This window comes from Oryza brachyantha, chromosome 4, assembly GCF_000231095.2.
Source record: "Oryza brachyantha chromosome 4, ObraRS2, whole genome shotgun sequence".
In the NCBI taxonomy this organism is placed as follows: domain Eukaryota; kingdom Viridiplantae; phylum Streptophyta; class Magnoliopsida; order Poales; family Poaceae; genus Oryza; species Oryza brachyantha.
This window is the reverse complement of record NC_023166.2, coordinates 19,486,664-19,511,151: the sequence shown is the minus strand read 5'-3', so window position 1 is coordinate 19,511,151 and position 24,488 is coordinate 19,486,664. Positions and strand designations below refer to the sequence as shown.

Here is a 24,488-nt window from a genome sequence, read left to right as displayed (position 1 = left end):
TGTATGCAAGATTGCAGGTACGCAAGAAAAGGACGCTTAACTGCTTTATGCGTACCAATCAAGCAAGGCAGTACGTCTGTTCTGACGGCCTGACGCAGCCAAAAACTACGAGGGCTAGTGAGCAACCTCCACTTAATCATTTGACAAAAACGACCAGTTTGATCTGCTTTGAAGACGTCACCTAAGTTATAGTTGCATCCAAAGATACACTGTAGGCTGTAGCCACATCTACAAAAATGAGTATCCGTCAAATTAAGATAAACTAGTTATTGGCAGGTGCAGTGCAACAACATTCTTATTCGGGTTGGTAGTGGAAGGATTTGAGTCGAGTTGTTTGGTTTTTTATACTGTGGTAGGTTTTTACAGAATTTTTTTTATGAGAATACAGTACAACCCCTCAACCCCTCGTGAGCATCTCCAAAGCACAAAGCTGTTAGAATTGAACCTAGAACCTCAGGTGCTACTAAGACCTCATATAACCACTAGACGACACGCCCGTTCGCGGTTTTCACAGAAATTAACTCTCTATGTTGGAGTTTTTCATGACAAGAAAGAGATTTGTACGTGAAAGTTACAGCTGCATCCACACATCATTCGGAGCAATCTTTTTCGTGTGTTTGGCACGGAAATTACCGAGGCGTGGTTGATTTTCGTTGGCACGATTAATCGCAGTTAACCACTGCATGTGCATTTATTGTACAGCAACAACCTCATCACGAGCTAGTCCTCTACAGTCTACAGACAAAGGGGAGCAACCCAAACCGCTCCAATGGCGTGAATTGCCTCCGGATCATGCACCCTGCAACCTGTACATGCAGCACGACCGTAGCAATGGCGCCGGAGCAGCGCACTCGGAGGAGGAAGAGCACCATGGACACGATATGATCACACGAACAAGAAGTCAAGAAACACACCGCTGCATCCGCCGCCGCGTGATCACGCGCGGCGTCGTCGTCGTCGCCGTCGCGCGCTTAGTTGGGCTTGAGGTCCTGGAACAAGCGCTCCCACCTGACCATGTCCTCGCCGCCGCCTTTCTCGGCGTCCTTCACGGCGTGCACAGTGGCAGCGGCCCTGCCGCTGATGGACAGCACAGGCGATTTCATGGCCTTCGGTGTGGCGGCGGCGGCGACCTCCTTGGCCTTGGGCTTGGACTTGCTCCTCCTCGGCGTCTTGTCGGCGAAGTCGGGCTGCGGGTGCTGGCTGGGCACGAGCACGAGCGCCGAGGACTCGTCCTCCCGCCCGTGGACGACGACGACGAGCGCGCGCACGTACCTGGCGACGCGGTCGACGGCGGCGACGAGGCGCGACGACAGCGCGGACGCGCGGCGGAGGCGGCGGCTCCGGCGCGCCAGCTTGAGGATCTCGAGGCGGTGCTTGGCGACGGAGACGCCCATGCTGTGGAGGAACTCGTGGTCGAAGTAGGCGAGGTCGTCGGCCTCCAGCTCGTTGCGCGAGAACACCAGCGCGTACTCGTACGCCATCGCCGGGTCCAGCCTCGCCGCCGACAGCCACGCGTACCAGTCCATCCCCATCGCCTCACTTCACTTCGCCGCCGTACACCGCCGCCGCTCGCGTTGCTCTCTCCGCCTCTGCCGATCGATCGACCGGCCAAGTGGCGAGGCGCCGGAATTTATAGCGAGCAAAGGATGATCTGGGCCGTCCGTTCCCCCCGGTACGAATCGGACGGCAGCACGGGCATGTGAACAGGTGAGGCTTGTGACTTTGTCATGTACCAGGACGGTCTCCATGAGCTAAGCTAATCAATGCCTAAGCCTAACGGATAACGTACCCCTACAAGTTTTCTCCATGCGTCGATAGCAAAATCTCTGAAAACGGTACAACAACAGGTTGAAGAAATAATGAAATATAGCAGCCTCCAGCTTCCCTATGCAGGGCAAATGCAGTGGCAGGTCACATGTGAACAGTGAAAGAATTACCAATGTGGCAGTGTTTCCTTCCGAAGGGACAAAAGAGAGGTAGAAAGCTTGGGCAAACAGATATGGTTATGCCAGCATAACAAAAATTCTTTTCTGAGCTCAAACAACAAAAACAATCAGTTCACGTTGTCAATCTGGCCACTCACATCGCCAAGCATGTGGATAGTTGGTACTGGAGTATAAAATTTTCAGTCCTTTCAAGTACTGGATTTTGCTCCGGTTCAATAAAAAATACCTCGAGGTACCAAATTATTTCCCATGATGAGTAGAATGTGCACTGTTAGATTCAACGATCAGAAATGATTTGGTATATCTCGAGTTACTTTTTGTTAGACTAAAGCAAATCTCTTAAGCATGGATCATCAGAATGGAATATTTGCAGCAGCAACCTAGGAGTGTTTAAGACCAAATCGCCTATAGGAACAATGAAATATGCCCCCATGGAATCTGGAATAGGCGGCTTTCATGAGACCTACGCTACGGGCTACAGGGCTCACGGGTAAGCAGAACATCTGAACTCTAACACTCCATGATTTGTTATCTTCCTGCGCGCTGATGCAAATCTGTTTAGTCCCATTTCTGATTCAGAAATATGCAGTATATCTTGCGTACAAAGGTTCAACATTTCTCGAGCAATAGACAATAGGATTATAGGAGAGAAGAGATACCGCTGATCAAAAGCAAGCAAAACTAACTTATCTGAATTCAAAATGCTTGCTTGGAAATCTCTGTCTATTGTTCTTGTTTTTTTTTTCAGAAGTTAATTTCACATTTTCTCTAGCTTGAGAAATGAACAGACCGGCATTTTGGGCCCAAACGATGCCACCAAAGAGCGCAATTACGAGTTAGATTTTTCTTAATCACTTCCACATACTGAATATTGACATCATTCACATCATATACAAGCCGGAAGATCAGATTGATGAAGCAGGCAATGGCAGGCATGCCATATTGCCATGTACTCCGTAGCATCGTTCACATCTACTTGCTGAGTGAGCGCCGCCGCCGCTGCCGCGTGTGCACCATCCAGAAGACGATGGACATCATCACGGCGCCGGAGATGAGGAGCAGGCCGAGGTAGACGTGCCGGCTGTACAACTCGAGACCCGGGCAGTTGTTGTCGCTGATCGCCATGAACGTCTCCCGCACGAAGGTGCAGTCCTGGAGGTCCATCAAGAACGGGCCGTACTGGTACAGCCCCTGGCTGATGCTCGCCGCCGCCGTCATCTGCCCGTACGCCGTCGGCGTCACCCTCCCCTCCGTCGTGCACACCTCCGACCCGGGCGGGCCGGTGGTCTGGCACTCGAACTTCTTCCACTCCGCCGGCGCGGTGTCGAAGGTGACCTCGCCGGGGGCACAGGTCCGTGCGCTCATGTCCGGGTTGAAGGGGTCGCAGAGCATGGGCATCAGCGGGCCGGACTGGTTGAAGTAGAGCGGCCGGATCGACGGCGGGAAGTCCCCGTTCGAGATGTTGACGATGACGTTGTTGACGAGCGCCACCAGCTGCGCCGTCACCTCCTTGCTCCGGTTCGTGGACTCGCTCGCCGTCGCGACGTCGACGCAGGGGAGGATGTCGTCCAGCGCCGTGTGATCCTGCGGGTGCGTCACCCACTCGTCCATGGCCACGCACGTGTCGGCGACGACGCTGCCGACCACGGTGCAGGTGCGGTTCTGTCAGTGCCAGTGCGTGCATAATGCTCACTGCAAAAGCATTTCTTCAGAAAATTCAGACTTACTTGTGCAGGAGGAGGAAAGTAGCAGACATCATGATCGTGAAGGCGAGAACGACCCATCCAGCGACCACCAGCCTGCATAGATGTGAGATGAAGTTTCTCAAGATTAGCAAACAGCAAGAACAGATTCATGGATTGAATTTTGCAGCAAGGGCCTGATTGGATCCTCCGAACTTTTTTTTAGTCCTGGTCAAATCGAATGTTTGGACACTAATTAGAAGTATTAAGTATAGACTATTAATAAAATTCACCCCATACTCTGGATTATTTCGCGAGACGAATCTATTGAGCCTAATTAGTCCATAATTAGCGAATGTGATGCTATAGTAAACATTTGCTAATCGTGGATTAATTAGGCTTAAAAAATTTGTCTAATGAAATAACATTTATTTATGCAATTAATTTTGTTATAAGTTTATGTTTAATACTCTTAATTAACGTTCAAACATCCGATATGACAAAGGACTAAAAAAATTTCTCAATCCAAACAACCACTAAGTAGCTCTAATTAGAAGCTTTCTTTTTACTTACAGGGAGACAAGAAACTGCAAGCCCAGTATGGAGAAGACTGCCAACAAAAGAAGCCAAGATCAGCTGCAAGAGAAGGTTGTGACAGTACAGGCAGAATCAGGTCAAAGATTGGTTAATGCTTACGGAATCCGAGTACTGAAAGGCCAAGCATTACAGCTCCAATAACCATCAAATTGTACTGCCTATAATTCGGCAAAATGAAATCACCATCAGTACATTCAGAAAAAATCAGACAAAAAATCCAACGCAGATTGGGCTGTTACGCGGCTATACGCACATGTTGTTCACCACATTCTTGATCTTCTTGGAGTTTTCCAGAGCGCGAGTGGAGAACACATTTGCAGATGAATTCAGCTTCTCCTCGACGACATCGATCCTCTGCTGCACATCAACCGGTAGGAAGATCTGACCCACCCCAATGTTCTTGGCTGCAGCCAAGCTCCCCGAGAAGTTCCTAAGATTGTCCACCGTCAGATTACCCTGTCCGACAACGTAATCAACGGTTTTGATCGTGGTACTGTGGAATAGCTCCTGGCCATAATGCAGTATGACACACCCGGCTCTGAAATTGATCACCAAAATGAACAGAAAAGAATGGAGATAGACCATTATTAGTTTGTGGCAAGATGATCGATCGAAGAAATGGTAAATTGACGATGAGAACTGAAAACATGGTTAGAGAAAAATTACACTGTGGCCAAGGTGAATATTATGAGGAGGATCAGCGAGGTGAAGTAGGACGCCGGCGAGTAGGCGTGGCTCTTGTTCCGGCAGAAGCAGCAGCAGCAGGAGATGATGATCAGGACGATGCCGAAGAAGATGAACCACAGCATGGCGACGAGGAGGAGGGGAACCGCAGTGTATGCCACGGACTGCACGATGAACAGAACTTACATGAACATGATAAGAATGGTCAGATGAAATGCAGAAAATTATAGGAGGCATTAGGTTTAATTGACTTACAGCCCAGTAATGCTGATTACTGATGTTCCAGCCGCCGCTGTACATGGTGAGGTTGGCGAGGGGGTCGCTCCGGTGAGTCCTCGCCGCGGCCAGGACGAGAGAGTTGTTTACCGGTGGAGGAGCGGCAGCACCGGCGGCCGGCAACGGTGTCTCGACGATCAATCGCCTCCATGTAGCCAGCAATCCCCTTCTTCCATGCTCCTCTGCTTGCCCCCCAATTGCAACGAACTGATCAGGCTTGAAGAAGGAATCCATGGCTGACGGATAGGCCAAGTACACGCACCTGACAGCAGAACACGACTGCCCTCGAAACCAGCATCCGAGACGCATGCGTTGGCGAGGAACAAGAGCAGGATCACGGCACACGCGACGCCGCCGCCGGGCGAGGTGGCCGGCGGCGCCATGGACCAAACGAAATCAGATCGATCGAGCTCCTCCTCCCGTTTCTTTCTTCTGCCCTGGAGTCCAATTTCACGCTATCACCGGAGAATCAATCTCTTCCTCCACCACCACCACCTTTGGCATCCTCCGCTTCTCTCCCTTCCTCCTCTGCGTTTGCTCCCGCTCCAGGGACGGGACCTCCAGCTCCAGGGTGGCCCGCGGATTGCACCCGCCAAAACGGCCATGCCCATAAATAGCAGCTGCTCCTGGCGTTTCTGCATGCAGCTTGCTCTCCTATTTCTTCCGGTCAGTCAGTCTCATGGGGGAGGTCAAAGCCGACAAGTGAAATTCGGCCCATTTAGCCCATTGTGGCTACCAATTGGATGGGCCGTCATGGGCAAACTCGATGGCAGACGCCCCACAAAAGCCTGGTTGAGGAGTGGGCCTCTGGGCTGTTGACTGATGGGCCAGGCCGGGATTTGTAGTCGTGTATGGTCTCAGCCTAGTTCAGAACTTCAGATGTAATTTATTTGTTTCGTGACCTCGGAATTCTCCACGGATATACCTAGAATTCACAAAAATTATATAAGAAGGAAAATATAACATAGTTAAACATGTGCATCCTCCACTTAAATCGAGCTCATATATGCTATTTCATTCGTCTCAAAATAAATGATTATTTTGACCAATTTCTGATAAATTAATACTCAAGTTAAATGACCTCCATATCTATATCTAATTACTCTTTTAGTGATGAAAAGATGCTTAATAATTGCCATGCGCCATATTTCTTTTCATCTAAGCTTCAAAGTAGTTATTCATTTTGCGATAATTTTTTTTAACGAAAATGGATGCTTGTTTGGGACAGAGGGAGTAATATTCAGAAACACTTTGAGTTTTCAGTTTGTCGTGAGCATTCAGTGCGGGTTGTCTGAAGTCTTCTTGTCGAGTATAGAAAAATCGAGGGCAGCATGGGCGAGCTCTGAAAACATACATACCCGCCTTGTTTCATGTGACTCCTCACTAATTTTCGTCTCCAATTCGATCAGACTTTCAGAGCGATGACACGCAGGAAGGCAGGCAAGCAATCATCAAAATTGTCAGCATATGGCCATACAAGAATACCGCAAGCACATCGAAAAGCAATAAACAAAAATGGCTCGTCAGAACTGGATATATAGATATAGCTTGCTGCTACAAATGTGCATGCATTCCGGTATGCTTCTTGTATATACTACTGTATCTGTTGCTAGCTGCAACTAGAACAGTACACATTCCAACGCACGCGTCCATGCTGCGACAGAAGAGAAGTGAAGACCTAGTTAATCCCTCTGCTCATGCTGCACTGCACGTCGATCCGCAACACGGTAGATTGAGTAAGAACACATCAGAGTTTACAGTGGCACAGTGGCAGTAACATGCAGTAACATGCATGAACACATACACTGGTGCAGCATGAGCATAGATCAGTAGATATACATGATCTGTGCTGTTGGTTCAGACCCAGTGTATACTGGTGTTACTCTCTCCCATTCATTTTTCACTACACTTCCAAGTTCCAATGCTTGACTACTACCAGCTGACAGCTTCATATACATGCAGGTATTCATGACGAGATACCAGTTGCACAACTCGCTTCGAATTCATTGAATACAAAGCAATTTAACCAGCCACTTTACTACTCCCCTGTCAAGTTTATTGTAACAAACGCATCCATACTTATACATATTTCTTTGAACTTATGCTCATTATATTTCAGAATGGTTTGAGAACGAAGTACTACACAATTCTGCTACTGTACATCCAACCGGGCGGCGAGCTGAGTCCACGTCTCGCCGGCTAGACGGTGAGCAGGCTGGACGGATGGCGCCTCGCTGTCTTGGCCGCCTCCTGCGCCGCACCCGCTGGTCTACCACGCGAGCGCTGCACCCTCCGGCGCCGGCACGCCGTAGGCCCACTTGACATCGATCGCCGTCGGCGCACGGAGTGGCCGCGCACGGCGCCGCGGCCGGCGGCCAATCGGGCGAGCGAGCTAGGAGATATCGGTCGGCGCACGACGCATATCTCTCTCTCTCTCACGCCTCGCCGGACAGCGATGTCTCGCCGCCGCTAGCGCGCGACAGCAACGTGTGCCATGTCCATGGCTCCATGCATGCATCCATCCATCGGCTTATCCGCTCGAGCGGCGACACGGAGCCAGCACGTACGGGCCGCGCCCATTACGCGCGTACTGCTTCGATCCTTCAGCCCACCCGGCATGCATGTGACAAATTTCTCTCACCAACTCATGCATCTCTTAATTAATTAACCACACACCACTAGAAGAGATGGATCTAACGATCGACATAAATTAGAACGTGATCGTATTGATGAACTGACTAGATATAAGTATCATTTGGAGGGTGTGAAAGAATGAATCGATTGACGAGAGAGATGAAACGAGCTACTAGTTAGCTAGCTAGCGGTCAAAAGGGCGGTGTTACACAGGCGCGCATGTTACATCCGCGGGATACACGAGAGAGACGCCAAGCTTTGTAGTATCATCTTCTTCACAAAAGGTGCAGCATTTCCTGCAATGCTGTCCCAGTATCGGTCACTGGCTGTACGCACTACTATTCTATTCGATCAGCATGGACTCGCACTGCATTGCTAGCTAAGCTAATTATACTTAGCTAGTAGAAGCTAGCTATGGCTAAGCTAGCTACTAGTAGCTAAACTGCTAAACTAAAAGCTAATACAGCAAGCACTAAGCCAGTGAAAGTACCAGCTTGCTAGTACTGCGTGCGTGCGTGCGTGCCACTCAGTTGTGGATGGGCGGCTTTCTCGTCGCCGGCGAGTAGTCCATTCCGGCGATGTCGAGGATGTCAGGGTACGTCGTCGACGACGACGGCGACGTCTTCTTCTCCGGTTGTCGCAACGCCTCCTCCTCCTCCTGCTTGGCATCGTCTGATCTCTCCGGGCTCTGCAGAAGTTCACATCGCCGGAGGTAAGCTAATCCATTTCATTCCGTGACAAGACAAGATTGCTCAGCTGAATCTCTGGAAGCCTAGCTACGAGTGCAGTCAGTGCACTGACCTGATGCTGCTGCGGTTGCTTCTGCTCCGCTGCTGCGCCTGCCTGCACCAGTGGCCTTTTCGCCTTTCCTGCATCAAACGTCGCAAAAAAAAACACAGTTGGGTTAAAGCTGCTAGACGAAGGTGAAAGATGCGAAAAGCTGCGGTGTCACTAGCTATTTTACTGTGTTACAGCAGTATACAAGATCCCAGAAGCTCATGCATGCCGGCTCGGCGACTGTGTTGCTGAGTTTTTCTACTGTGGGATTTCATGCTGTGTCCTAATGTGTCCTGACATCAGTGACTAGTGGAGTAGTAGCGTTACTGACGAGAATGGAACTATGGGCCACGCACGTAAACCGATGCATGCAATTAGCAGAGGTAATCAGGAAGAGAGCAGGAGCTGAATGAGCTAGAACTCAAGTAGCACACAGTACTAATGAATGATCATAGCGAGTTGGTGAAGAACTGCATAATACTTCTCCCTTTACATTTCCAACCAAAACGCAGCACCGATCAGGGAGGTAAGAAGAACTACTACTAAGACAGTAATCTGCTGCTGCTACTAAAATAGAAGGGGCAAAAGATGATGTAGCTAGCTGTGCTCAATGGTGATTAGGTTCATGGCCACTTGGCCCGTAGTAATCTTCATGGAACCTTGGAACAGACGACCGCACAATCGCACTGACCACTTCGCTATCTTTCGCAACAACAGAAGTACTGGGAGTCGTCTGCTCCATTGTACCTGAGTTGCAATGCTCATCGGATGTGCAGCGCTGGTTGTTTAGCAAACGAGATGTCTCGTGCGGCAGCTCGGCCTTTGAATCACCCATGATGTCCTGCTGAACATACCACACACAAAGATGCAAAGAAAATGGTCAATATTTGAGACTTTTGCTTCTGGCAGGAAGAACAACTGGAATTGCTGATATGTTTATGTTAGCACTTACCTTGCTGTTGATTGCTTCAAGTAATTTTCTGTCCGGCCTGATCCCTGCATTATTCAGGATACAGAAAAGCTTTTCAATGATCATTCCAAGTGAAATTAGTACGCCACTGATAGATGAACCACTGACGAAAGGAGATGGATGGGTAGACATGAATGAAGCATGCATACCATGTGCTCTTGTAGCCAGGAGGAGGAGGACAAGAGAGGCCAAGAGCAGAAACGAAGACCTCATCTGTCTGTGCATGTTCGGAGTTCAGACTAGCTTTGTCCTCACAAGAGATGCGACGATGTACTATATGTAATGAGAAGTGAGCAGAACAGAAGGTGAGAAGGGTACTGAACTCAGAAGAGAATGGAAGCAAGCTAGGCCTAAGACGAAATGGACTCAGAGAACTTGTATTTATACAGAAGCTGTGATGATCTCCCTAATCTCATGCCCCACTGCACAGTCATATGCCAAACTGCCCATTAGGACAGTGCTTAGAAAACAATTAGGCATAATGACAACTTGGTTGTAATTCTTTATTCCAGCTATGCATCTTGAGTTTCGGTTGGTCTGTCACTTTTTAAGGAAGGATGTTCCCCAAAACTTGGCGCCTATTTATTTTTACCTTGTGCATGTCCTGATCTGATTCAGTTATAAGAGCAGGTACAATAGCAGGCTATAAGTCAGCTGTAAATATATTTAAAGAGATAAGAGAGGAGAGAGAAGAGTAGCGAGCTACTAATTTGTAGCCAGCTACAGCACGGGCTCCAAGGCGCAGTATGTGTATGATATGTGAAACCATGTATTAATGCTTTATAGGTAATTATTGTATGAATTGACTATTAGATTGGCTATAGATGAATTAGAGCTAGTAATTGGCTATACTATTGAACTTGCTCTAATACCAGGATTGTTCCTTGTTAATTACTTTCTCCAAATTCTCCTGTAGTTGCTGAGTCTTACCAGGAGGAGTGGCAGCATTAGCATGGTCCCAACTGCTTGCAAGTTCGGTTAGCTTATTACCGCTGTCTGTTAAAAAATCGGATTCAGAAGGCTTCAAGTGCTACATACTGTACTACTCAACTCAATTTATCTGTCTCTTAATTACTTTTGTCACTATCTCCTGAGCCCCGAGGAAGTAAAAAAAAGATGTACGTTTTTCGTTGGAAAGTCCGGGGTCACTTCTGTTCTAGATTGACTTGAACATCTGAACTTAGGTTGACTTCAATCAAACAGCATCGTAAATTAGCAAGTATGTTGTGCATATGTTAATTGGCACTAAGTACAGAGTGACAACCAGATAAACTAGTTAGACTGTTTAACTAACTAAAAAGGTAGTTCTAAATCTGAAGTTCTGAACTAGATCAGTTCTCTTTTGTCTATTCTAAAAGGTAACAGGGTAGCACGTAGCAGCTTGACAGTAATATATGGAACATGTTGACTGATTACCATGCATGACATTAATTACGAAATAAGCATTGCTGATCATTGTAGCTGAACATATTGATCATTGCAGTTGATTAGCGAGAGGGGGGTTTGTAACGTCATGGTGGCCTGATTACTTTGATCCCATAGACAGTGACAAGGGAATACACATATCCTGCATAACCTGCAAAAACAATTTCCCTGTGTACGGTTCCGTACTAAGGTACTAACAGAAAACAGCGGCCAAATGTACCAAAGTTTGAACGAATTCGTGCCCAGTGAGCAATTCCGAGTTCCAACCGAGTCAATGCTGCCGAAACAGCCAACATGCGGATGTACTTACCACCTGATCTTGTGGTTAATCACCCTGCAAGCCGGCACAAGCGCCCCTGTCTCTTGGGCAAGAGCGTACGTGCATGCTAGGAGATCAGTACTAACCTACTGATTTAAAACTGATTAAGCCCTACCTATAAAGGCTCATAATCACTAGAATATTGTGTACGTTGGATCCTCCTGTGGCTGGAGAAATCTAACACAGTATTCTTTGTGATCAGAATATTCAGGGTCTCTAAATACACATGGACAAAGGAGGATTAGTTTAGCGAGTATTAGCCCTGAAACTGTACTAGCCCGTACTGTGGGTGTAGCTTCACTGCTTGTCCTAGGACCTGCATGCTTTTGGCATGTACAAGAACCCTGTCCCCTAACAGTGCAACTAACATGATCAAGAAGATCATGTAGAGGATACCACTGGTACTAATTGAATTTGATCAGTATAGTAGAAGACCAGGTCGATATAAACTGGGAGGTAGGAATAGCTTAGCTATAGGTTAGTGCAGGTGGATTGTGGGAGTTTGGGCACGTTGGAACTTGGCCTGCAGCAGCTCCTGTATGAGGAGGCGGAGGGGGTGTTCTCAGTGGGAGATCTCGACGGCGGCCTTTGACCGGATGCTGTTCAAAGCCCAGGCAACGCAGTGCCGCAGCGGATGCACGAGCCCCGTGCGTGGTGGTGGTGATGTACTGATGCATGTCTAGCTCGATCGCTAGCTCGCTTCGCTTGGTAGCCGGCTAGCCGTCGTCGTCGCCGGCCGGCCGGCCGTTTGATCGTAGTACACGCACGCTTCGCCGTTCGAGAGGGAGGAGGGAAAGGGAGGCTCCTAGCTTTCCGGTGCATGGCGCCCTGGTGGTGCCACTGTGCCACTTGGCTCAAGGCCCCGGGGCACGGGACACGTACGAGGTGCGCGGCCCCGGCGTACGCGCGGCGCCGCTCGCCGTCGCGCTTTTTCATGCGCGCCGGGTTGGATTGGACGTCTGTGAGAGACGGAGGGGCCGTGCCATGCATGCAGAGCTACCTATCAACATGTTGCGGCATGACAGCAAAGATCATGGTCTAAAGTATTGGCATGATCACCGTAAAAATTATGGACGAAAGATCACAATTTTACTTCGTAATTAAGAGAAGACTGTTGTAAGAATTATTTTTTTGTCCGTCTTTTAATTAAATGTTTGAAAATTTTAGTTCCATCAATCAAATCCGGTCATTTTCATTGAATGATAATTTAAAGACATGCATGCAAATCAAAAATTCATATAGCCCCTTCCCTCAACCCCGCATACATTGCACGTGTGTTTAAAAAAAATCAAACGTTTGATCAATAGCAAAAGTGTTATTTTTTTTTTAGATTAGGGACGGATCTAAAAGGAGATCTGAGTCTCGAGCCCCAACATCATCTCTAGGATCATTGAACCACTTAAGCTGTCACTAATTTCTTCTTGTGATAGATATATAAGAGGAGGGTCTTTGAGTTTCATCTTACTACGTACGGTTTTTAGTTCCCACAATTATTTTATTTTACGCATAATCCGTCCCTATTTATGACAATATTGGGACAGGATAGATGCTCTCAACAGTGTCGAGTTGACAAATTCGTTGCACGAGCCAACGAGCCGCGAGCACGTGTCCGAGGGAGCGGTTAGCGCGTCAAGTTGGGGGAGCCCAAGTGTTCGTTTCTGGCCCGGCGCGTACGGATGACACGTCACCTTCGTCTCATGATCATGTCGATCGAGCCGATCGCGGATGGAAGACACGGCGCACTGTTATACGATCACAACGTGGCAAAACCACGGGACCGTCCTACTACGCTCCCCAGCATACGAAGCCACGCGCCGACGTGCCGCGATGCGTACGGGCAACGAAAAGCTCGCGGCGAAGGATGCACGGAGCTCGCGGCGCTGTCGCTGGCGACCCATGGCCCCGGCTTGCCGGGCGGTGCCGGACGGCTATCCCAGCTGTACCCTCCGCTCGCTAGAGCTCTACCTAGATGCCGGAGACGCCCCTTTCGACGGGCGGCCCAGACGCCGGGCCGGCAGCGTCGCCACCATCGCGTACTGCTTGGCCCGCCGGCGTTACGAGTCATGTCGAGGGACGCGTATGTAGGTAGGGCCACGCCGGACGCCGCTGGGTGTCTGTGGACGCGGACTTTCCCGGCCGGTTGCATGCCTGAATATGGCAGCATGCATGCATTGCCCGGCTTATGCCCGGGAATAACCGTAGCTGACGTCGACGAACAAAAGCTGCGGATGCATCTAGTGCAACTTTGCAAAGCCAGTGTCACGTTGGCACTGCCCGTTCGTCGTTCACCGCGGCGATGCTACGCGCGTTCTCAGTTGGTGGATTGGTGTGACCTTGCCGACGGACGGTCGAGCGGCGCGGGGTGGGCATCTCGGGTGAGCCGTGAGCGTCGTCGGTCGATCCAGTCGTCCATCCCCGCCGAGCGCTTTGCTTGCGCGCGCGCACGCCGCCCTGTCGCGCCGCACGGCATCACTAGCACGCGCGGCGGTTTCGCCATCGTCAGCGGGCGGCGGCCGGGGGGTCTCGCTCTGTCGCGGACATGTCCCCGCCCCTCGCCGTGGCGCCATTACTGCGCTGCTCCTTCCTTGCCGCGCGGCGGACGCCTCTCCCTCTTGGTCGCCTGGCGATCGATCGATGCCGCGGCGCGTGGCACGTACGCACAGAGCGATCCGTCTCGTATTGTCGTGCAATTCGCAAGGCCGTGGTACGGCGACGGAGACAGGTAGGGAACGTGTGTCGTAGCTGCCGGCGGGCCGGAGTACGCTGCGCGTCAGTGGGCGCGGCGCACCGGTGGAAAAGGCGAAAAGCCACCGACCGCCGGTGGCCGTGGGAGGCGGCAGAAGGCCATTCTGGTGAGGCTGTCGGCTACCAGACGGATACCAACACCGGCGACGTATGTAGCTAGCCTGGACCAGTTCAGGAAACGGGTCACATGGTTGATATATCGTCAGGCCTACTTGCTTCTTTCACATTATGAGAGAGATCAATGTTGCAGCAGCAAGCATGGTCTTACATTTGTAGCTGCCACTCCTGTGTCTGGGGGCTCTGGGCAAGCATTAATGATCATATACACAGATCATTCTCTGTTCGATTAGAAGGTGTATACCCGGACCCGGTTGCTATGGGAACAGAAGACAGGTATTGGTGTCACAGTTGAGAGTTGCTGCACAAAGCAGAGGTATTAAGCCATTAAGGGCAGGTGAGCACCTGGCTCCAACTGACAGGTTTTCGGCAGCTAAAGACTGGAACATCCCGTTGCCATGATAAAGCCCCAGCAGAAGGTACAGACTACAAACGACAAAAGGATACTGAAGCTAGGGGAAGTATGGGCACTGGTAGTATGCATCTTCTCTTGCAGGCTGTAGCTTCATTGCTCCTGAACTATTCGTGAATCCTCCATGCAGCTTGAAAACCAAGCTATAGATTGTAAAGCCCATCAACTTCGGAAGCTGCAGCACCAAGAATTAATTATCAGTGTCCAGTATCCTCCTAGCAAAGTCATGATCTTTCCACTGTCCGTAGATCTGTTGATGTCACTCCTCAAGCGCCTGCTTTCTTATGCTCCCTGCACTTGAAAAGTCGCCCAATTTTAGAAAAAAAGATTGTTACACAAAAAATCAACGTCATTCAGGTGCTGAATCTCTGAAAATGATAGAAATGGTGATGAGCTTCCAGACGGTTCAAACGAATGGTGTTCAACTCATAACTTTGATATTTAAAAGGTAGTTCCTAAATGGGAGTTTAAGACATTTCTCCTTTGCATTTGGTTTTTCATTGATGTTGAGATTGTCTCGATCTAGTTTTCTCCCTTCTTTGTTTTATTATGTTGTAATTCAGTGCACTGAGTAGAATATCGAATATATCACATTGAACTGTTCGTTAGCTAATGGCACCAGATGACACCCGCCTGTACTAAGATAAATCCCAGGAGCCAGGAGCAACCGCTAAGACCTGTACCTGCTAACAACTAGCTTTACCTGATTTGCCAGCAGATTATTGCCTAGCCCAACCAAGTCTGAAGTTGGTTCTAAAGCAAACATAGGACTCGGCACAAAACTTCCTTGAGAGAATCCACAAGATACTTTGTGGGTTCGACACACTTTGCTGTAACTTAGCCCATCAGAAAACTAGAAGCAAGGGGAAGAATTGGTTGCTACAGAGAATTTTAAGCTTTTGAACATTTACAGAAGTGAAGAGTTCACAGTGCAATGCATATCACAAATATAATTGGGGTGGTTGGGAGATTTCGAGAATCACCTGGAATATTTAGGTTAAATTGTTCCAAATGTTGCAACAGGCAAACAAGCAACACGGGAATCCTTCTTCATGTAAATTTTCCTAGCTGGACATAGAGTAACAGAGAAACTGCAGAGGAATAAAGAGTTTTCACTTTTAAGTTCTGTTTCAAGCTGGCACAAATTCAAGCTCTACCATATCAAGGGCCAGTAGAAAGATCATCGAGTGAATAATAACTCAATATACTATTCATGATGTCACAACAGTTCTTGCATAGGATAGTACTGGAATCAACAATCAAGAAGACTTCAGTATTGTATCCGTTGTTTACCTGCAATTTGTATGAATAAATCATAGATCTTATATGCAAGAGATGCTACTGTTCTAACCTATAGTTATGACTCATGACATCAGATGTCCTTAATATCATTCTTTTTTCTCAGATAGCAACCAAGTGGAAACTGCAAAGATGAGAGCTACCACTGCCACTGATTTCATTTCAGTTCAACGTAATTCTTTTTATTGATTGTCCCTGAGACAAGGTTCTCTACCTTGAGAAACATCAGCATGTCATCATATAAATTGGCCAGAATAATCATATGATAACTGTGAGTAGCAATAGCTCAGAATTCATCCTAGTGCCCACTTCCCAGGTCTATCTCTATCCTCAACTTGGGCAACAGAGAAATCATCCCATTAGTGAGGATACCATCATAATTCTTGCACATATGAGTATATGACCATGTGTCCATGTCCATGAATGCTTTTGCAGAAAGACAACAATGCACACTGTCTGGAAGAATATCAGGGTGTAGAGCTTCCTCTTTCACATGTTATCTCTGTGAACACTTGTGCAATAGTTGACAGTAAATGCAACACTATCCATTTTATCAGTTACTCCAATGTTTAAGCCCATGTACACAAAATCTCTCTCTTTCAAGTTTTGAACATAACACAGCTAATCTTTAGGAAGAATGGGAATCATCTTATCATTGTTGAAATCAGCCTACATTAGTCTAGCAGTAAACAGAAATGATAATACCACTCTTCATGTCTAGCTTTCAGTATTCAAAGTACACCACCCAATGCATTATCACTGTCAGACTCTGCTCCTGGCAGCTTAGTCCCCAACTCCTTCCTTGGTTTGGGTGAAAGTCCCTTTGCAAGCATCTCTTCATCATACTTTCTAGCTAAGTCCACCATTCCCTTCTGCAGCAATGCATCAATAAGGGCATTGTAAGCAAATGCATCTGGGCTGAGTCCTTGCTCTTCCATTGCTTTCCACACAATAAACACCGGTCGAAGGAACCCCCACCGCCCAAATCTCTTGATTAGCATCACATATGTGTCCATCCTTGGCCGGCAACCCCTCTCGAACATTTTCTCAAACAGTCTGAGGACCTCCTGAGGGCGGCTCAAATACTGGAAGAAGCAATGGTAAGTGAGCACATTAGGCTCAATCCCAGACCTGTGCATATTCTGAACAAATGCATACCCTTCCTTGAATCTTCCTTCCTTGCACAATAGTTTAACAATCGTATTAAAAGTGGAAACATTTGGCTTGCAACCAGCATCGACCATCTGCCTGTACAACCGAATGGCGAAATCAACTCCCTGTGCGAACCCAACTGCGTGGATTGCAGTATTATATGCAACAACATCGATCGTCATGCCTTTCTGCTTCATCTCCTTGAACACCTTGATGGCCTTCCACGGTTTGCCTGACTTAGCAAGGGCATCCATGTAGATGGAATATGAGTGGAGGTCCTTGGCAACACCGCGGCTATCCATGTCGAACCAGAGATGGCGGAGACGCGCCCAGGCGCGGGTCTTAGCCCAACCCCGGAGAAGCAAGTTGTAGGTCTTCGTTACTGGTGAGAACGGCGGCTGCTCCTTGCCTAGGCATAGGTGATGGGCCTCGTCGACGCGGCGGTGGTCACAGAGCGCGTCGACGAGGGCGTGGAAGGAGGCCTCGTCCCGCAAGCCGATGGAATCAGCGGTGGAATCGAACGCGCGGACAGCGTCGTCGATGAGGTTGGCGGCGGCGAGGCGGTTGAGGAGGGAGCGCAGGGCGGGGCGGAGGAAGGAGGGGTCTCCGCGCGCCGGGTCGTGGTGGGAGACGAGGAGGGAAGTGGCGAGCGGGAACTCGAAGTGCTTCCCGAGGATGTCAACCACACGAGCGACGGTGGCCGGGGTCGGTGGCACGCTAGCGCCCGCGGGGGAGGCTGACCACTGGAAGAACTCCAGCGCGCGGCGCCAGTCGTTGGAGTAGAGGGAGAGCGTCTCGAGCACCGCCGTGGCGTCGAGAGGAGAAGGCGGCGGGTCCGCCGCGGCGGGGACTGCCGTGTGGAGGGTGGAGAACGGGAGGGCGAGGCGGCGGCGGCGCACGAGGGAAATCATCTCGCGGAGATGGTGGAGAGCGCCGCGCCCGCGCGTGCGGGCAGCACTCCTTCCCTAAACCTCTTGTCTTTCATGTCTTCTTCACCCCGGCTCGACTTATCCACGATCTCGAACAAAATGGCGTAAAACCGGGCGTTTCAGGCTTTCACTCCATGATATCGTCAAAATTCGCTTAAAAACGGGAGTTTAGTTCATGAAAACATGACAGATTTGGTTTCAGATAGGAAAAGGAAGAAAACATGAAAATTTTCGTAGCATCCACTATCCATAGACGAAATGAGAGGAAGAAATCGAAAGGCAAACACATTGGAAGCAGAAAGCCCAGGCTGAACACAAACACAAGAAAAGGATTCACCTCTGCATATTTTCTGTAGGCTATAAATCTGATTTAGCAGTACCAGACTACAAGTACACTGTATTCAGCTAAGGCTCACGGCCGTGGTTACAAACTTACAGGGTTTTCACAAGCAAAACTCCGTGCTGGCTGCATTTGAATTTTGTACATGATCTACATGATCCTTCCGATCCACAGCTTATACTACAGACACTTAGTGCCATTGTTGTGGTTAGTCAGCTTCATCGACGGCAAAGTCTGGTTCTGGGGGCTTCGGCAATCTGACAATAGTAGGGCTGGCCCTGCTTCTGAGCCTATGAACTCCTCGGAGTGCATTAGCTGCAAAGCGAGATGCGTAGATGGTTGCTGCGAGGCTAGGGTGGTGGTTGCTGCTGCTGCTTTGCCGGTTTGCAGCCTCTTCTTCCTTGCGATGCTGCTCGGCCATCTTCCTCTTGTAATAGCGGCGCCATGCTGCTTGGATGAAACAGGCTGCCCATGTCCTCCAGTGCTGGGAATAGAACCGGAACGTGTGCTGAACTTGCCTGCTGTGGAGCCTCCTGAACTGACTGGCAACAAATTTCAGCTCCTCGGCACACAATGCAAATGCCTCAACCTCAGTAAGAGCTTTCACTGTCCTAGTTGAAGCCGGGAAATTAGCAGCAGATTTAGGATCCAATGCCCATGTGAGCAGCTCGTCACCGCAGAAAGCGCCCTCCTTTAACTGGACCTTGTTGAAGAATCCACTTCGCCCCCCATCAGTGGTCTCACTCTCCAAGCAGCCATGGAGTATGAAATGCATCTCATCCACAGGATCGCCTTCTCTCAAAATGTATTCATTTTCAGTGTATAGTGTAGGCCTTAATCGCTCACAAATTGCATCCAACAATCTGTCATCCATATTCTCAAACAAAGGTACCTACCAGCAAAAAAGGACAATGCTCAGTGCAAAATTGCTGAAAGTTTTAAAGATACCTGGACAGACATATCTAACCCTTTTAACTAGACCCAAACAAAGATGGCGTTTTATGTCCCTCCGAAGGTCTTTTGGAAGAGTTTGAACCAAATTTTCTTCATCTACTCCTCTGGTCTCCAACCATCTGTAGCGTTCATATCTTCTAACTCGCTCTCTTATTTGAGGCGGCAGTGAACGGTGATGCATCCACTGCTCAGCATCACGTTTCTTAACTCTCATCTCTTCAAGGCGTATCGCAACTGATTGAAGGTAGGTCTGAAAAAAATATTCAGAATAAACCAGAGGAAAAAGGCTGAAAAGAATTAAATAAAGCATTTGAGTACTATTTTACTCTACCTGCATGTTACCGATGAGGAGAGCAAAAAGAATTAGCCCAATAACACAAATTGCAATAGAGAATAACACCTCCCCAGGATATATGCTTGTTTGAAGCCCTTGACCGAGGGTACTATTGAAAATGGAAACATAAGTTAAGTTATAAGAACTAAGATAGATGGACCATAAATATTACCATATGGACATAAAGCCATATAGACATGTAAGACTTTGGTTTCAGATATTGGTCGTTTAGATACTGACAGTCTGACACATTCTTAGAGGTACAATTTTATCACCAGTTCCTGCAGTATATTATTACATATCACAAAATTAATTTCACGGGAAAAACAGGAAAATGTCTATTAAAGTTCCATAAAACCTAAAAGTGTTCCACCAGTTCTAAGTCATGCGTTAAGGGAGTACAAACATAACGACTAGCTATAGAACACATATTTAGATACCAGAGAAAAATGTCCCAGATCCCCCAAAAGATAAAGCTCACTCACAAAATCATTTCCTCGCAGTCTGCCATGTTCCTCCTCCATCTTGGAAAATTGCCAACTACTGCTACTGATACTACTACTAGGCAGCTTGAATTGGTAGAAATTTAGTGACCAAAAGAATCAATCCTTAAAATTGATAAATTTTGTTTTAAAACATTAAATTGCAAATAGACCAACTTTAAATTACCAGCCATATTAGTAATAATATGGTTTGCACAACACTTGGTCAGCATTTTAGCTCGGAACCATGCCATTCTTTGTATCTTTTTAAAAATAACATATCACCTATCATTATTAGAGATAAATATATGAATTGTTAAAATCATATTGTAACCGTTTATATCTTTATCTCTAACAATCATGCTTGTGTGAAATCATATTAAAATTATATCTACTCATTCTCTGTATGTCACTTCATCGTTCAATGCAGAGCACAACCATTTGATGTGCTCAGTGGCACTGGTTCCATTATGGTAAATAAGTAGTCAATTGATAGTACTAGCCCCAACTCCCTCACAATACTCAAGTTCCAAATTGTCAGAATCGGCGTTATGCAGAAAATGAAATGTTGCAGAACAAAACAGCAGCATCCTGGTATATTTTGTTCCTTTAGAAAGTGGCGAATAATGCACTTTACACAAACTAAGGCCATCAAACTCTTGCATTTCATACATAATCACTCATTTAATGGATTCTGCATCACAAGATATTTCTTATATAATAGTCATCAGAGAGACCAATTATTCTCCATTACCTTAGACTTTGTAGTCCCCACCAAAAGCAATAACAGATTTTAGAGATAAAATTTCCTGGACCAAGTATTCCAGACACCAGCGCTTGTTCAAATATACCAAACTTGAAAGAACTAGTACCATTGCATGCTTGAAGGAGTTCATTGCTGTTATCACGCCAACTGGTATAGTTGCCAATATGATTGGCGCTACAGTAAAGGTAGCTTCTATCACAGCCATCATTGATATGACAGTTCGAACGCCAGCAAGAATCTTCACGCTCTATGGTCAAAAAGTACCACAGAGTACCAACATTCTGCACCAAATAGAATAAATGAAAAGGCGTAATATGTCAGGAAACGTTATAGTCTACAGCATTCTGCAAGATAATGTCAATGAATAATGCTGAAATTTCTTTTAGAAAAAATTGGCAATAATGACAGGCAGAAAGTATCTAAAGTTGATAGCATGAAAAAATACAGATTTTCTAAATAAATTGGCAGTGCTCAGAGTGTTGTACAAAATTAAAGTGCTCCGAAATCTTTAAAACTATTCTATTTGATACCTCAAGAGTACAAATAATTACTAGTGGACTATATGGTGCATTTGTTTTTTTGTCTATCAAATGCAACAAATTTCAAAGTCTTCTATGCAATGCTAGAAGTCTAAGGACAAGTTCTGAAAAAAATTGAGAAAGAAATCAACTCTGTTAATAGTCCAGGCTCTCATCATATTGTAAAAGAAGGAAAACAAACTATCATTGCGATAATGCCCTCCAAGTGAAGATGCTCACAGCTGAAGATGCATAAATAGAATACAGGAAATACTTACATGGCCAGCCAACATAAACCATAGAAGATAGTAAGCAGCACCAAGCCAAGCAGTTTCAATGAAAACACCAGCTGTCCTTTTCAAATCTTTGGTCACAGGGAAAATCCTTAGCAACCTTGGAATATATTGAATCAACACAACCCAAACCAATGCATTTTTTGTTGACAGTACATCTGGACCATCCAAACTATGGAGAAATCTCCAAACAACAATCTGTTGATTACCAGCAACATAGTTCAAGGAAACAGGGAAAAATGCTTAGAACTAGGCACAGCTCAGGACATGAAAGAAAGTGAAGCAATAGAAATCATATCTGACAAAGGCATGCATATGATGCTATAAATTGTGATGCAAACAATGAAAGAGTGTACCTGTGGAAGTGGTAGCAACGCAAAGAAGTCCATTACAAAGTAACCCTTTAAGTACCGGATCGCAATTCGCACTGGATCAATCACAAGCTCACCTGTTCCAAACACTTGAGAAGATGGAGCAACATAAGCAGTGCGGAATTGAAGAAATACACGGATGAGATAGACCAAATCCAGAATTGTCCGTATTATTGTTGATGTAACTGCCAATTTTTTATCTATGCCAATGCAATTTGACTTGTCGTCGATGATGGGTAGGAAGAAAAATAGTGGATCCACGGCAACAGCAAAAACACATGATAGGAAGCAAAACCAATTCATTCGAAAGAGAAATTTTTCCTGAGGATCAAATATAGTCTTCTTATAAGATTTAAGGTCTTCCGCTAAAGTTGTCTTAGGAGCACTAGATGTAAGTGATTTGAGTCTTCCAAAGCCCTTTCTCAGCGCTGACAAGAAAGATCTTATGGGATTAAATGAACCATAACCAAAACTAGGCATGCTGAACCTCAGGCTGCTCCTCCCTCCCACTTCAGAAGGCACAGATGACCTAGGACTCGACTCATCCAATCTGTATAATTACTCAGATATGATTAAAAAATAATCACAACAGCAAAACAAGAATAACAACGCTGTATGCACAACAATAATTGTCAAACATATAATGTTTCATAAAAACATGAAATTGTCCTTTTAAACTGAACCATTCTAGCAGAAAGGAGCACTTAAATGCACTGGCTAATTCTTAGGCTATATTTGGTGTTTTTGTTCAAGGAACACAAAATTAGGAGACTCTGATAGATAAACCTAAGTAATAAGAAAGAAAAGAGCCAAATACCTGTACAACCTAAGAAAAAATAACCATATAGGACTGCATAATAAAACAGTTGGCAATAATGTCTCTGGAAATTTTTTTAAATAAGAGATTTTATCCATACTGTTTCAATTAAAAAAAATCGAGAGAAAACTATAGAAGAAACAAACTCATAAGTATTCGTTGTTACAGAGCAAAGTTAAAGGATTTCCATTTCATACTGGAGAAAGGACAATAACTAATAAGACGTGACCAGAGAACATTGGTATAAGATGGGAAAACATAGGAAAACTGCATTTAAGGTAAACGAATGAACCTTTTAAACATTTCTCTTTGCCCATCGATGTATTGAGTTTTGTGAGCAGGATCAAACATTGTCATACAGGAAGGTTGCACAAAGTAAATCCTGTTAAATGTAAAGTATTTAGCAACAGAACAATTTAATTGTGATAGCTAATGTAAGCATGATTATGTACACAAAACCATGGCAGAACCACCTAAGAAAACATTGGAAGGTAACTCAGAGAATTTAACACAACAGTTGAAGGGTCAAGGGTGAAGTGGAAAAGGTTTAGCCTGACTCCGCGAATTTCTGTATAAGGAAATCCTTGAATCTAATTGCACAAAGTTATATGTTGGAGTATATGCTGTCTTTCACAGATTGTAACTTATAATAACAACATAAGTGGAAGCAGCAATACCTCTGTCAAACAAGAAGCACATGTGGTGAAACTGGACAAAATAATAGTCTACAGCTCCAAGAACTGCAAATCAAGCAATCATTTTATGGGATGTGCATTCATTTCCACCGAGTCGTGCTGTGAAAAGCTGCCCTTGGTCCAAGCGCAAAACACCCTGATCCAAATTGACCAATTATGAAGAATGGCTATAAGCTAAGGCAGTAGCAAATTGCACACATGGTACAAGGGTGATGGTAGTAAAAATAAAATTAGGGAAACAGGAGGACAACGGTACAAACACTAAATATAGCAAACTCGAGCGGCCCGCTATATAAGCAAACAAATAACTCTAAAAACGTGCATGATTCTTCACTGTCCCAAGCTAACCTCCATGCCAATACAAACTAAACTAAACCCACTCTATGTTAGTAGCAAAAATGGAAGCCGTCTACCCTCCTCGTGGCCCCCTCCGTCCTAATTGATCTAGATCCATACGCGCAGAGCAAGGGCACGAATCAAGGCTCCCGGAACGTGATCACACACAACGAGCAGATCACATCAAACCGAAACCAACTACCACCAATTCTGACACAGCAGTTCCCCAAAGTACGATAAATTGAGGACGGGGAGACGTCGATGGCTGGTTGTTGCTCACCTGCAAGCCGAGGAGGAGGCGCGGATGGGTGCCCCGAGGCGAGAGGGGAGGGACCGGCGGCGAAAAGGGGAGAGCAACCGCCGGGGGGGGGGGAGCGAAAAGGGGAGGTGGTCGCTCCGCTCGCCGTGGGGAAGACGAGGACGAGAGGCAGTCAACGAGAGAGGCGACGAGACGGACAGGGCGGTTGGGCCGAGACGAGAGTGTGGGGATGACTTCCAAAATGGGCCGGGCCGTAGCAACCTAGGCCGCGACGGCCTTGCTAACTCTCACTAGTAGTAATTTTTTTGGATTTTTAACTTTATTTATTAAATAATTTCATAAAATTGATTTTTTTCCAT

The 24,488-nt window shown here is 46.7% G+C and overlaps 5 protein-coding genes across 7 annotated transcripts; all 5 read right to left on the bottom strand.

Annotated features, from left to right (window-relative positions):
- Window positions 1-623: 623 nt before the first annotated feature.
- LOC102706558 lies at window positions 624-1,597 on the bottom strand. Its single transcript, XM_040523594.1, has one exon. The coding sequence runs from the start codon at window positions 1,530-1,532 to the stop codon at window positions 972-974; it is 561 nt and encodes a 186-aa protein (XP_040379528.1). The 5' UTR covers window positions 1,533-1,597; the 3' UTR covers window positions 624-971.
- Window positions 1,598-2,807: 1,210 nt separating this feature from the next.
- LOC102706278 lies at window positions 2,808-5,752 on the bottom strand. Its single transcript, XM_040523329.1, has 8 exons — window positions 5,448-5,752; window positions 5,165-5,367; window positions 4,892-5,073; window positions 4,479-4,763; window positions 4,325-4,383; window positions 4,202-4,238; window positions 3,674-3,745; window positions 2,808-3,582 (listed from the first exon to the last, which is right to left on the bottom strand). The coding sequence occupies exons 1-8, from the start codon at window positions 5,566-5,568 to the stop codon at window positions 2,919-2,921; spliced, it is 1,623 nt and encodes a 540-aa protein (XP_040379263.1). The 5' UTR covers window positions 5,569-5,752; the 3' UTR covers window positions 2,808-2,918.
- Window positions 5,753-8,336: 2,584 nt separating this feature from the next.
- Window positions 8,337-9,867, bottom strand: LOC102706000. Of its 2 annotated transcripts, none has more exons than XM_015836485.2 (5): window positions 9,716-9,867; window positions 9,549-9,592; window positions 9,344-9,440; window positions 8,621-8,688; window positions 8,337-8,507 (listed from the first exon to the last, which is right to left on the bottom strand). In XM_015836485.2, the coding sequence occupies exons 1-5, from the start codon at window positions 9,789-9,791 to the stop codon at window positions 8,346-8,348; spliced, it is 447 nt and encodes a 148-aa protein (XP_015691971.1). In that variant the 5' UTR covers window positions 9,792-9,867; the 3' UTR covers window positions 8,337-8,345. The 2 variants fall into 2 exon arrangements, with proteins under 2 accessions (XP_015691971.1, XP_040379638.1); XM_040523704.1 differs by having other exon boundaries at window positions 9,344-9,437.
- Window positions 9,868-14,240: 4,373 nt separating this feature from the next.
- LOC102705714 (pentatricopeptide repeat-containing protein At1g80550, mitochondrial) lies at window positions 14,241-18,038 on the bottom strand. 2 transcript variants are annotated; one of them, XM_040523648.1, is made up of 2 exons: window positions 15,568-18,038; window positions 14,241-14,880 (listed from the first exon to the last, which is right to left on the bottom strand). In XM_040523648.1, the coding sequence occupies exon 1, from the start codon at window positions 17,944-17,946 to the stop codon at window positions 16,615-16,617; it is 1,332 nt and encodes a 443-aa protein (XP_040379582.1). In that variant the 5' UTR covers window positions 17,947-18,038; the 3' UTR covers window positions 14,241-14,880; window positions 15,568-16,614. The 2 variants fall into 2 exon arrangements, with proteins under 2 accessions (XP_040379582.1, XP_040379581.1); XM_040523647.1 differs by having other exon boundaries at window positions 14,241-14,875.
- Window positions 18,039-18,273: 235 nt separating this feature from the next.
- On the bottom strand, window positions 18,274-24,235 carry LOC102705429 (probable cyclic nucleotide-gated ion channel 5). The gene is made up of 9 exons (XM_006652840.3): window positions 24,151-24,235; window positions 23,517-23,670; window positions 23,132-23,221; window positions 22,008-22,572; window positions 21,637-21,849; window positions 20,829-21,121; window positions 19,590-19,701; window positions 19,272-19,508; window positions 18,274-19,196 (listed from the first exon to the last, which is right to left on the bottom strand). The coding sequence occupies exons 3-9, from the start codon at window positions 23,194-23,196 to the stop codon at window positions 18,513-18,515; spliced, it is 2,169 nt and encodes a 722-aa protein (XP_006652903.1). The 5' UTR covers window positions 23,197-23,221; window positions 23,517-23,670; window positions 24,151-24,235; the 3' UTR covers window positions 18,274-18,512.
- Window positions 24,236-24,488: the final 253 nt, after the last annotated feature.